The following is a 13,717-nucleotide window of genomic DNA, read 5'->3' as shown; positions in this document are numbered from 1 at the left end:
GAATACTGAAACCAAGGAAAACTTGCAGCTTAAAATGATAGCTTGAAAGCAAAGCTCTTTAGAAAGCTCAGTACAGATTACGAGCCTTCTCTGGTTTATGAACCGTGGATATTGATGGGACCTTATGAAGTGTACCAATATAGTTCTAGACGAGCTACGATTGGACTAAAGATTTTGTTTTGTAGTGCTTGTGAAGCTTTATGAACTTGGTGATGCAGTTTTAAAAATCCATCGGTACAGTGGTGTAATTTGGATGATAAAGTGAAAGCCTTAATCACTATATAGTTGGACTCACAGCTGTGGATCAATCATAAGTGGCCAGCGCGTGGAATGTGTTAAAATCGTTGCATTTTCCGTCGACATGCGATCCACTGGTAGCCCCTCATTATTCCAAGTCGCAACTTGTGCATCGTCGGTGAGTAGAGTCAAGGGATCCACACCAATTGTGTACGGCACCTGAGACTGTATTACGAAGCAATAAATGTAACAAGAAGTAAAAATAAGTTTGCCATTTTCACCTCGATTTTAGCAAAGCTCGTCATCCACATCTTCTGCTGCAGCTCCTCGCGATAGCGTCTCGTAAAGCAGCCAACATATGACAAGAAGGAGGAAATTAGCAAGATATCGCCAGGTAGTGTACCAATTTTCGCTTGTAAGCTGCTTATTGACGACAACACAAACCGTCAAAGGCAGCGACCGTCGGACGTACGCGGAGTAAGCAATGCAGAAAGGATGAAATCATAATATATATGTATGAGTGTATAAAAGTCAAGAAAAGTGTCGTCCACGAAGACGGAAGTCAAAGTTAATGCGCTTAAGCAACGGGAAATTGAAAAAATAATGACCTGGACCTTAAGCAAATGGTTCGTGGCTCTTAGCTGATGGCTGCTGGCTCATGGCTGATGGACGATGTCTGTTAGTTGCTCGTGAGCGCTGCGGTAAGTGTATACAAAGTTGCAAGTATGCATTGTTGCATTCTTGCTATGTACTATTTTTCGTATGATGTACCCACACACACACTCGTGCACACTTGCTCCTTAATGCAGCGCTTATGTTATGCCATTGAGCAGATATTTCATGTATGCTTTTGATTTATGGATTTTAATAACGAAATGCTTTGATTATAAATTATTTGCAGTATTTTATGTTGTTGTTTGTGTAATGCGATAATATTGACTAAGCACCTAATTCAAACGTAATCATATGCAGTTGAGTCGTCTTAGCACACACATACAGTATATTGAAATAGAAAATCTTCTCCAGCCTAAGCCATTTTGACAGCGAAGTTATGCTCAGCTCTTCACTCTGTGTAGACAAGCAAAGAAACTGTTAATCACTTGACTGAGCACGGCATAGAAAATCAAATTTAATCAAAATCTTCTAAATACGCTTGTGTTTTAATATTCTTAAGTTGCTCGATTTGGTTTAATTAAAATTCTGCAAGTTATTTCATTAAACAAGCAACTTGAAGCGTTCGTCACTTCAATGAACTCTGTGAAGATAACGGCAGCTTTGAGCATTAAATATATTCTAGGAAGTGCTTTTCGTTAGCGTCATATATTTACAAATATTTAGTTTAGAATTAGTTGAATTTGACTTAATCTGTATCAGCTTAAAGGTATGCCACATTTATTCAAAAAAATAGAAATACTACCGAGTTGATGGTTCTTATTTAAATACAAATCGGGGTCCGTTCCAGATACGCTTACCAAGCTATCGTGGGAACCGTATTATGATCCCTTCTTAATGCATAACAAATTCATTACTTTTTATATAGAAGTTGACCTGAAAGGTCGTACTAAACACAGACCAGTTTGGAAAATTGTATTTTCCGAAATGTTCTATGACGAACTCGAGAGTCGAAGAATTGTTCAATTTTTACTGTTGAAATGTTGTTCACATTTTTTTAAATGTACATTCGTTTTACCATTTCAATTTTGCAATGGTGATATTACCACCACCCTACCCACCTCTGCACTGATTCCTTCCAACGCACATTCTCATTAGCCAGACCATTAATAAGACGATGCGCTAGGTCTATAGTGAATGCGGTTTTATCCGCCTCACGCTGACACATCTGTTTAGCTGCTATAGCCTCCTCGAACTCTGCCTGTATCTCAGCAAGTTTCAGCTCCAACTCCTGGATTTTGAACTTTAAGTATTGCAGGCGTTCCCGTGCCTCCAGTAATTCCTTTTGCGAATCCTGTAAAGCCTGCTGCTTTGGACCGACTATAAGAAAGACTTGATGGTAACGATGTAGGTTGATGACCCAAGCGCAGAGCCCAGCGGCAGCGACGGATTTTTGCACTACCTTCTCGGGACTGAATTCTGGGTCCTAAGTGGAGATATTGCAGAAATATTTTTTTGGTAATACTTAAAACACTTACTTTCAAGTATTCTTGCAGCACTTCTATTATATTTGGATGTATGCTGTCCTTGTTGTAGTTCACCAAGTCGTACAGAAACTGATCGACGCGCACCATCGTTAGCTTGGCTGCCTTCCAGCTGCGATCGCGTGGTATTTTACCATTTTTGGCGAGTAGAACCATTACGGCAGCGCAGACATTCACCACGGCCTTCGGTGGTGAGCCGAATGATTTTAATTCTGTGAGATTATTTTTATTCAAAGTGTTTAGTGCTGCCTGCGCGGCTACAAGTGCGGGCTCGGCCTTGCGCAGATCTTCTTCACATAGTTTGGTCTTCATGCAAACATCTTCTTCAATGATACGCACGCGTTGTTCCTCCTCAGACGCAGTCGACTTCTCGCGCTTCACCTTCTCACTCTCGGCACTGACAATGACGATTAGTTTATCGGCCGCGGCATTTTTTGCTGCCAGCTGGACCTCCTGAATGGCCAGTTGGTTCTGTTATGGGAAGGATTGAATAAGTGATGGAGAATACAACATATCTCTAAAGAGTGTTTATGGAATTTGTTTTGGAAAAAACATGTGTATGGGAGGTATATAGATCTTTCATTCCGTCTCGGATCGCATAGTATTTACATAAAACACGATTGCTAATCTCTCGATCTTTTGAGACGCCAAAGGTTTTTGGAACTCTATAACATAGTTATCTACTTCAGATATCAGACAAGATGTTTTCTTCGAACTTTAGCTCCCGGAAATAGTAAAAAAATTGGAAAATTAATTGAAGCACAGATAAAGTGAGATTTCAAATCATCCGGATTTAGTCTCTTTAAGATTTCAACGACTCGCATTTCAAACCCAACGCGTTCCGCTCTGAATATTGTGGTCACGCGGAAACGCGAATTTATTTACCATATCATTTCGTTTCGACCGTTTGCTTCACCAACTACACTTTGCAACGAATTTCACACACTGGAAAATGTTTGAGAGTAACGTTACACATCGCACTTAGCCGCGTAGACAACTCAATTACGAGGACTAATTGAAAAGCGGACGGTCGATTGTCCACACAACTGGCTGTCCAAAGCACACAATTTCACACGCATTCGCTATTTTTCTTTGTGCTACATCTTTGTGGAAGAGTGTGAGAGAGTATATACTATTCGTGTTTGTGACCTTTCCTACCTTCAGTGCGTCCACTTGACAAGCACACTCAGCCAATTTAGACATGCCGCTTTGCAAGCGTTGTATGCGTCCTGCGTGCTCGCCGTTCTTCTCCACCAACAATTTGCGATAGAGGAAAATGTATTCGAGAAAGGTTTTCGGTGTTGTGTAGTTAAAACGTTTTTCGTTTTGTAAATAAATTTTCGAAATCTGATTGACTGTGTGATGAACGTAGGCCATAAAGCAACCAATAGGCCGCACCATGTTCCGCTACAATGTGCGACATGTGGACATGTGAAGGGGTGCACAAGAAAAATAAATAAAAGTTAAGAGACAGAGGAAAGAGTTAAATGGAAAGCAAAGCTATATGCGTTGTCTTTGAGCTCACTGGTAAAATGCGCTGTTCGATTTCATTGAGGAATTTCTGCGAGACCGACTCCAAGGCTATTTTCGGCCACTCATGGAACCAATCGATGCTGGTGCGGGTAAGTATGGCCGGAAATTTACGTGCGCGCACACGTAAAGTCTGTCCGACGGGTGAGAAACAGAGCACCACTTTTAAGAGTCGTCTGATTTTGTCGATAAAAAAGCGCCAGCAATTCTCTTTGGTGTCGAGTGTGCCGCTTTGTTTCACTTCATTGCGTATACCATTGACAATAGTATCCAGCTGATCTTCGTTGAAGAGTTCTGGTATCTCGCCAGAGGCTAAGAGATCATTGATGAGCATTAGTAAAGATTCTTCCGGTATTTGCGCGTCGGACATTAGAAACACCGAGGCCACGTTTTTCAGTCCAACTTTCATGTATAAAGTGGCGAATTCTTCTTTCAGATTCTGTAGACCAAAACCACGTTTAAGTTGTATTTGAAATACGCTTAGCGATGAGATAAACGAGGCGAGTCGTGCGAGTGTCTGTTTACCCGAACCGCCGACGCCGATCAGCAGCGCATTGCCACGTGGACTCTCCAATATACGATTAATGCTAGAAGTTTATGTCGATACAAGCACTTCTTGAAACAATTTACAATTTTATAAAACATACCGACAAACATGTATCATCGCGTCTTCAAACATCACCAAATTCATATAGCCCACGACCTCATTGTAGTTGGCCTGCGCTTCCATCAGCAATTGATGTAGCTTATCCCAGCTACGTAGCGGCATGTACTTCTGATCCACAAGCGATTGTGCAAAATGGCTGTAGATAAGTGGTTCGGCAAACACAAAATCTTCATCGAAATCTTCAAAGTCCTTCTTGAAGATATCGCGTATGGTTGCCTTGAAGGACTTGATGTCATACTGATCGACCAAACGATCGTGGTAGACACGATAAGCCTCGTGCACGTATAGACGTATCAAGTCGGCGGGTTTGCTGCAGACCGTGCCATTGTTGGCCAACATAACATTGCCTGTTTGACCCGTCGGTACGCCACAGCTGTACATCAGCCCCTGATAGATGTTGGTGAGATCACGTAGATTGAAAGCGTAATGGAATTTCACCGCAGTCGGTAGGAACGCATATTCCATGCGACGATGTAAAGCGATACCTACTTGTACCAACAGCTCCGCGATGCCTTTGAGCTCCTTGCTGAAAGAGTTGTAGGGATTCTCCAAGTGACTGCGTAAAATTGTACTGGAAATACGTTGCAATGTCTCCTCGGAGGGTGTAGACACAGAAAACATGGAGAAGTGGCGCTGCAAGCGTGGATCGATGGTGAAAGAGCCAGCCGTGGGGTTCATGCAGGCGACAAACTGACAATGACGTATATCCTTTAACTGCAGACGCTGACGATCGTACCTATTGGTCACAGTGAATGGATGGTTTTAGAAACTATTTACTATTATACTTCGTAACGCCTTGCTCACCACTGTCTGTAGTCCATGAACTGTCGTATAATCGTGTGCGGCTGCACAGTACCATACACATCCACTTCGGGCATATTGAGATCGTTAATGAAGTAAATGAGATGTCGATTCGCGCCACTAGGCGCGTAACAGCGTCCTGACTTCTTCTCCAACGGACGTTCCAGTATTTTCTGAAATATCTCCGATGTCGTGTAGTAGTTGAAATATGTCGTCTGCACTGCTATGTTTCGTGGTCTATGCGATATCAGCTTCGGGCGTTTTATGTCCACCGCCTGCCGCGGCATTAAGCTATCAACATCGCCCGCACCGAGCTCATTCTCGTACAAGCTGAAAAGTTCACGAAAAATTGCGCTCTTCCCACAGCCAGAGTTCCCCACCAACATGCATGCGTATCTACGTTCGATGAGCAATTTCAAAAAGTATGTCAATCGCACTGTTTCCACCGTGTGCACGAGCAAAGACTGCGAGACGAAATAAAATTTTGATAAATGTCCACATTTGGTTGTGCGTGTGATGCGTACCTGTATTGGCATTTCCGTATCTATTGACTCGATTTTCCGTTCCGCCGCCAATTCAGACCAACGTCGAAATTTGTTTGTTCGCACATCTAGTTGGTAATCGAAAATGGAATCTTGTGTCGGCAATTTGACATCCTTGTATTCGCTTATCCACCATTTGTGGAATTCGCGTCGCCAATCGATGATGTGATCTTGATGCAATGCTGAGCCGAAGCCCCACATTGTTGCATAGATGAAAATCAATTCGATAGAGAGGTCAACTGAACCGCTTGTGGCTTCATTGGGATTGACGAGATTGTGTGTAGTGACATCGATGGCTGTTTCTGCGAGCTTATCAGCCTAGAAAGGAATATGAAAATAGCGTGTGAGTACAGTGATGTCAAGCCAACCTTCTTCCAAGTTTCATATTTCTACTATCGCTGTGGATTATCAGTCCGAGCCTGTGACGGTCGATTTTAAATATAACATACCTCTTATTTTGGACCTCATACAATTTACCTGTTTGAGCAAGTGTAGTAAGCTCTCCAGCAGATGACAAGTCATTTGTATCATAGCCATTTCGCTAATCGGCGTTGTACGTCGGAATGTACGATGTCGAGACATCAAGCTGGGAAAATACTTTTCAAACAAAGTGGTAAGAGTACCTCTTTCAATAGGGTCATTACGCGTTTCTATCCAAGAGAGCACATACCTATAACAATGATTATAAAATAAGACTCATTCCAATTTATTATAAATATTTGGACTGGTGTTACTTACGGCGACCAACCCATATCTTGTGGATTAATATATAAAATACCAGCTCGAGAAACTGTGGCGGGTGTAGCTGCCTTAAGATGTCCCACCTCGAAGAGTAGACGCATTTCGCGCTTCAGTGTAATCCGTTCGTTGCTGGCGAGCGTCAATATTTTGTTGTCATCCATGAGGGTATTCAAACTTTCTATCCACATTGGGTCGATATCGCCATCAAGTATAATCCATTTGGGGCTACCCGCGGGTAAATTTGTCTGTTCACGCATTATCGACGAGAATAGTCCATCTTTCCATTCACGTGTTGTCGAGTTTACGACGCCGAAGAGCTCGTCATTGGATAAGGCTTTTGGGTTGAGCACACTACAGACGGGTTTCAACTTTTGTATGCGATAGGTTTCAAGTAGTGTTTGCCAAATTTTCGTCTTTCCAGTACCAGTGTTGCCAACTATAAAGACTGAATGGCGTACGTCCAGCAAGTCTTGCAGTTGTACCACCTTCATCAGAAATCCCTCCTCAGGTTGTAGTTTATTCTCATTTACAGCACGTCGTATAGTCTTTTCAAAGTCAAAAATGCGCTTGCGTGGTACATCCAGTGTGGGAAAGAGATCGCCAATAAGTCCCATAAATATGGAAACGTCTTCGGTCACAATCTTTGGTATATTAAAGTCTCGCAAGGCACGCATGAGTACCTTGAAATGAAATGTAGAAATTTAGTGGAAAATGACACTGTTACTAGCGACAAACCTGATCTTCTGGTCGACTGTGGTCATCTCGTTTCAAGGTGCCCGCCACCACCAATACGGACTTAATAGCGCGTAGCCCCCAATCATAGTGATCCTGCTTTGATAAGAGCTCACGACACAGCGTGTACAGTGTTATGAATTTACGTGCGAGTATGCGCGCATCTTGGAAACCTTCCGCCATTAGCATAATTTCACAAATGAGCGCAAAGTCCGGTACGACCATAGCGCATGGGCGAAATAGTGTCTTCAAGTTTTCCGGCAATTCAGTACGTCCAGCGTAACCGGGATTGAGAGTAATGAAGATACCCACAGAAGGCACTAAAGCGATGGACTCACCCATAAATGTGAAGCGATTTCGATGCATCTGCGCAGAGCCAGCTCTTTACTATTAGTTATTTTGATTTTTTAGAGAAAAGTCATACCTTTATTGCGTCTTGTATAGTCTTCACTTGTACGGCTACAACTGATAGCACTTCGACTGCTATACGATTGAATTCGTCGAAACAGCCCCAGGCACCTGTCTGCGCCAGACCCTTGTAAATGTTGCCACAAGATTTGTAGTCCATTTGTTCGGAACAGTTGAACACGTACACCATCATGCCAAGAGCGCGCCCCAAATCCTTTGTGGTTTCGGTTTTGCCAGTGCCAGCTGGTCCAGCTGGGGCGCCACCCATTACGAGATGCAATGACTGGAATTGAAACGTTTTAAGTTAAAATTTGGTTCAGAAGAACAACATAAACAAAGTTTGGATCTAACCTAAACTTACCTGCGTCAGAGTGATGTAACATCTATCCGTTAACGGTGTAATAACTAAGCGTGAAGTATTGCCGAGATATTCATAGGCGTAGCGGAATTCCGCATCGCAGATGTTCGCAAAACAGTCCTCGTCAGCTGCTGCTGGTCGGTGCTCTGCCTCGAGCATAGCGTCATCCCAGCGATGTCGTAACTGACTTTGCCATTGGAAAGCCAGCGCATTATCGACCTTAGCCAGTATTATTTTACCGACTACATCACGTGAATGCACATCGATCGTACATAAGGTCATTATCTTCTGACGATCGCCGGGTGTCAGTTCGCCCAACAGTAAGTTGATGAGTGAATTCAGTTGCGCCATCTGTCGCTTGTGGAGCTCCTTCATGGCAGCTTCGTAACCCTCGTCCATCCATGCAAAAGCACGATTCACATCGGCTGCCCAAGCTATTTGGCTGCAGCACAAAGCGACCTGTGCGGGCCACTCATGCAGCCACGATTCACGCGAGCGATTCACTTGTGCATGCAATGCGCGCCGAAAGAGTTCATGCAATGTGCTACGCATCTGAAAGATGACTTCGTTTAACCATAACTCCACACGCTCGGCACACTTTACATGTGGCGCGCTTTCATTAACACCTGCAAAACGCACATATTCATCGTTCTCCTTTGAATACATGCCGATCGCTTGGTATGGTCCGTTTTCAGCGCTCAATTCGTATTCAAGCCGCAGTATGGAGTCGAACAGTTTAATGAGATGTCGGTCTATGACGTGCGGACAATTGCCATTCGAGAGTATATCGAGGAGATCGACGGCGGATATGAAGTAGAAACGTGGAAAGACCAAACGCTTCGTCTCCAAGTAGTCATTCAAAGCCTTCTCACATACTGCCAAGCGTTGTTGTAACGTCGCCAAAGTAGAGAAAATTTGCTCGCACTGTAGCACGATCTGCATGGCGATACCGATGTGTATAACCTCGCCTAAAAGTAGTGTGAATTCGTTGTCTATAACCTCAAAGCTTGCTGCGTCCATGGGTAATTGCGCGCGTATATCGGCAGTGCCGATGAAAATCGCCTCCAAGTAAACCCATTTACGTTGCACCTCGAACCAGCTGCCAATCAGCGCATCGATATCGTTCAATATACGCTGCCAGTAGCTTAGCTTGTCCAGCAGGTACTCAATGTTCTTGGAAGTGGCGATATTCTGCAGCTGCATCTGATTATCATCGAGCGTCTCCATTAGCTCTTCGGAGACCTTAAGCAACTGCACTTCTGTGCGCCGCTGATGTTGCTCCGTTTCGAAACTCATACGCGTCCAGGTGACTTTGATCTCATCCAACACTTTGGTCACTGTCATTTCCTTAACTGCGCGATCGACGGTGTTCTTAATTTCCTCCTCATGCTGATGCAACTTCAAACGAAGTAGTTGCTCTAACGAAGTGTTTTTATTGCTTTTGAAAGAGAGCTGAAAGCGATAATTTATATAGGAAGATTCATTGAGACATGAAAATACAAACATTATTAAGTTGCAATGCTGGCTCACAAGGTAATTGTAATTATGTAGAGTGTTTGTTAGTGTGCGTTCAAGTAAACAAGCAAAGGCTTCTATGCACATACTGTCAGCCTCAGGTAATGCACAGTGATTTGCAGCATGATTTACCAAATTAATTTAAATTTAATTATTATTTGTTGTGAAATGCCAGCTGCACAAAAAGCCTGCCAAAGCATTGGTTGGATGCATATATATGTGTTTCTGTAGTTTACATATCTGTTGCTTCCTAAAAGCCTTCATTAATAATATCACTCATACGCAGTGGAAACATGTCATACTCAGTGTAAAATTTTTGGAAGTATAAATGGTTTAGCTATAAATGGCATCTTTCAGCCAAAAAATTTGCAGGAAGCCTGTTTTAAAACACATTTTTGAGAAAAATTAGGATTCTCAAAATTATTAAAATCGTTTGTTGAGACCTTGCAACCAATTCGATTCCCAAGACTATCAATATCTCTTATTTGAAAAATGGGGAAGGTGATATTACAAAGACTAATTTGAGGTTAGAAGGAACGTTTTTTGTTAGGAAAGAATTGGAAAAATAAAGAGTGCCGATTCCATTAACAGAAGTTTTCAGCCTTATGCCATATGTATTGCAGATTATCTATGATTTTCATAAGTTTACAAATATAATGTGACAACTGAGTGAATAGGACTAACTATTGAATAGCTGGTAACAATTATATGAATATTATACTGTCATTAAACGTTTATAGATTTTGTTTTAACTAAGAATAATAATTTCATCCTAAATGTAGGCTAGATTTTTTTATAAGACATCTTAATGAAAAGTAGGTATACACGTTGCCTACATTTAGGCGCATAAAGCGTTTTTCATGTCTGTTCAGTACGGTTTGCCATTTCATAATAGAATAATATACGATCCAACAACGAGTCGAAATTATTAAAATGTTCTACCGAAATTCGGAGTCAGTGGCCTCAACTTTAAGACGTTCAGTTTATGGTGAGGCTCATTTCTGGCTGAATGGCTTCCCCAATAAGCAAAATATGCGTTATTGGTGCGTTATTGGTCAGGAAGCAATCCACACGTACTCCATGAGTTACCATTGCATTTCGAAAAAAATACGGTTTGGTGCTATTTATGGGCCTGCGGCATCATTGGGTCGTAATTTTTCCGTGATGATCAAGACCGGCACATGAATGGGAACCGCTACCGCTCAATGATAACCGAATATTTTTTGGCCCTAATTGGATGTTGTGGGCTTGGACAATATGTGGTTCCAACAGAACGGTTTCACAAGCCTTACAGCGAATTTGATTAGAAATCAAGTTTGGAGAACGTGTGATCTCACGAAATGGTCCAATCAATTGGCCGCCGATTTGCCGCCGTTAGACTATTTCCTATGGGGCTACGTCAAGTCTATGGTCTATGCCAACAAGTTTCGCAACAAGATTGATGAACTTCGTACGAATGTCGAACGTTAAATTGCAGCCGTATCGGCCGATTTGTGCTTGACAGTCGAAAATAGGGTTCAGCGTTTGGACTTCTGCAAGCGTGCCCGTGGTGATCATGCGAAACAAAACGAGTTCCATACATAATTTACATCGAATGTATTTTCACAGGAATAAAGAATTTCCATGATATCCCAAACCGTTTTTGTTTTATTAAAAAAAAGACACGCTTTGTAGCTCTCTTATTGAAAAACCCTTTATTAGTAGTTAATAAATATGTTCAGATTTTGTTTTAACTTGTTATTGTTTTCTATATTCATCCTAAATGTAGGCTAGATGATCGTCTTTATATGATATTTTTCTTAAAATAATAAGTACAAATGTTGCCTACAATTCAATTCTATAAATTTATCGAAGTCACACACCAGATACAGCGATCAAGCTTTAAATTCAATATTTTTTTTGGACATTTAATTCAATAAATTTTTAATCTTTGTTTAAAAGTGATTTAAGAATAAAATTAAAACGAGTAAACAAATTTTCGATATTTTCATATTTTCGAATAAATTTTAAACGTGAAATAATTATTTATTTTGTAAAAAATATCACAATTAATAAACGCTCTTTTATTTTGAAAAAATTATATTAAATATCCATATTATTTTCGGCAACAATTAATTTATATTTTTGTATTTTAAATCTACTGACAATTTTTTTATATTTTTCTGTATAACTGCACTGAAAAAAGTACATATCTGTATGCAATAATAATTTCGCTTTCTACTAAACAACACGAAAAAATTCTAATTAATATTTCTATGAAACTAACAATATTGCAAACGCACACACACACAAATACGCCTGTGCATATGCAACTAATATGCTATATCAATTCAGTACAACAGCTCTGCTTGTGTGTGTACTGGCTCATAAACCCTTCTGAATATTTTACTTGTATAACTGTATTTGCAATCAAGTAAACGATACGGTTGGTTAATTTGACATGTAAATAAATTGTCTAAGTAATTTCGGGCAGCTGCTGTACAACACACACATACATTTGCATTTACATGTTGCTAACATAAATTTTAGTACATTGCATACAAGAGTGGAATGAGCCACTAATTTTCGTGACTGTGATTGCAGAATTTGTCTTTAATTGAAAATGTAATTTTAACTTGTCAATTATTTGCTAATATCGGGGCTCAGCCTCAGATGGGCACAACAGCACGGCAACACATACAAACACACACACACACACATACCGGATTTACAAACTATTTTCATGTAAATATTAATGTCAAAGGCAACACTGTATTTATGTCTGTGAGTGCTTGTGTGTGTTAGACATATGCACTGAATTTATATAGACTTGAGCAAAGTATACAATTCAATCTCGTCTGCACTTGTATCCGGCCACACACATACACATGCACACTTTCGGAGACGAGTAGATATGTAAGTCTGTTTTCCCGGAATTTGTGGACTCTCTTGTTTCGTTCGTAGAATTAAATTTACATGGTTCAATCATTGCAACTGACGGGTGTAACTTACGCAATTCGTTGCTGAGTGCAGCAAGCACTTGATCCTAATCAAGTTTGGACATATACAAATTGTGAAAATAAATCCATAAATTGGATATGTAAAATGCACTGACACAGAGTGGCTTGTTATTCACAAAATCCGGAATACGAAATTTGAGAAATTTTAAATTGCAAAGCTCTAAAGATTGTTTTCTTTGATCCCATTTCTGGCCAATTCATGAGCTCAATGGTTCGAAGGACGAACTCTGATAGAGAGAGAGAGAGAGAGAAAGCGATTTAGAGTAGGACGGATTTTCAGAGATATCTAGAGAAGAATAGATTTTCAGAGAGAGAGAGGGAGAAAGAGATCTACAGAAGGACAGATCTCATAGAGAGAGAGAGAGAGATGGATCTTCAGAACTACAAGAAACGAGATAGAGGTTCAAAGCGTGAGAGATCTTCCGAGAGTGAAGAGAGAGTGAGAGGAAGTCTTAGAATTTCAATCTGAATTGAAATCTGAGTATCATAATTAAGATATATAGTATGTCTCTGTATAGGTAAAGGCTTGCTAGGGCTTCGTTCATATTCGTTCAGTGTTTTCCACAGGGTTTTTTGATCACTAATGCTTATGAGCGGTTCTCCAGCATATACATCTAACTTACCAGATACTCCACGGTATGTAACTGTGTTAACTATCCACCGAATGCAAGCAAAAAATAATGTCAAATGAATAACTTAAAGTCAAAAAACTCAATTCAACAAATCACCTTTGTGGCTTGCATCAATTCGAGCCAATGTCGTTCGCTGATAGCCGTATTCTGTAGTTCGGTAATGGCGCGCAATGAAGCCATCAACTCCTTGAGTATATCCACAATATAAGCGTATGGCGCCCAATCGCGTATACATTTATCCAGAGTACGTAGATCACGTGTGAACTTTTTACACTCTGTTTCCAATTCATCGGTGTCGATGCTGTGCCACGCTGTGGCATGCCACTCCACAATACAGGCCTCAATGACATGCACATAGTCCCATAGTTGCTGTGAAAAGTTGGATACAAAGATGAAGTG

At 41.0% G+C, this 13,717-nt stretch overlaps 1 protein-coding gene across 1 annotated transcript in view; it reads right to left on the bottom strand.

The window, feature by feature from the left end:
• The window catches only part of LOC105211392 (dynein beta chain, ciliary), a 39,630-nt gene that overhangs the window by 4,007 nt on the left and 21,906 nt on the right, over positions 1–13,717 (bottom strand). The window contains exons 16-30 of the mRNA XM_054232685.1: positions 13,415–13,687; positions 8,176–9,624; positions 7,831–8,097; positions 7,410–7,772; positions 6,672–7,354; positions 6,383–6,603; positions 5,916–6,235; positions 5,395–5,855; positions 4,571–5,326; positions 3,919–4,510; positions 3,552–3,800; positions 2,388–2,864; positions 1,971–2,335; positions 519–657; positions 296–462 (exon numbers count right to left, since the gene is read on the bottom strand). Of these exons, the coding sequence (XP_054088660.1) occupies positions 296–462; positions 519–657; positions 1,971–2,335; positions 2,388–2,864; positions 3,552–3,800; positions 3,919–4,510; positions 4,571–5,326; positions 5,395–5,855; positions 5,916–6,235; positions 6,383–6,603; positions 6,672–7,354; positions 7,410–7,772; positions 7,831–8,097; positions 8,176–9,624; positions 13,415–13,687 (6,782 nt within the window). The remainder of the gene's footprint in view (positions 1–295; positions 463–518; positions 658–1,970; positions 2,336–2,387; positions 2,865–3,551; positions 3,801–3,918; positions 4,511–4,570; positions 5,327–5,394; positions 5,856–5,915; positions 6,236–6,382; positions 6,604–6,671; positions 7,355–7,409; positions 7,773–7,830; positions 8,098–8,175; positions 9,625–13,414; positions 13,688–13,717) is intronic.

The sequence above is a fragment of the Zeugodacus cucurbitae genome, chromosome 2 (genome assembly GCF_028554725.1).
Source record: "Zeugodacus cucurbitae isolate PBARC_wt_2022May chromosome 2, idZeuCucr1.2, whole genome shotgun sequence".
Classification (NCBI taxonomy): Eukaryota; Metazoa; Arthropoda; class Insecta; order Diptera; family Tephritidae; genus Zeugodacus; species Zeugodacus cucurbitae.
Note: the sequence above shows the minus strand (reverse complement) of the source record. Positions and strands in the feature narration are given on the sequence as shown.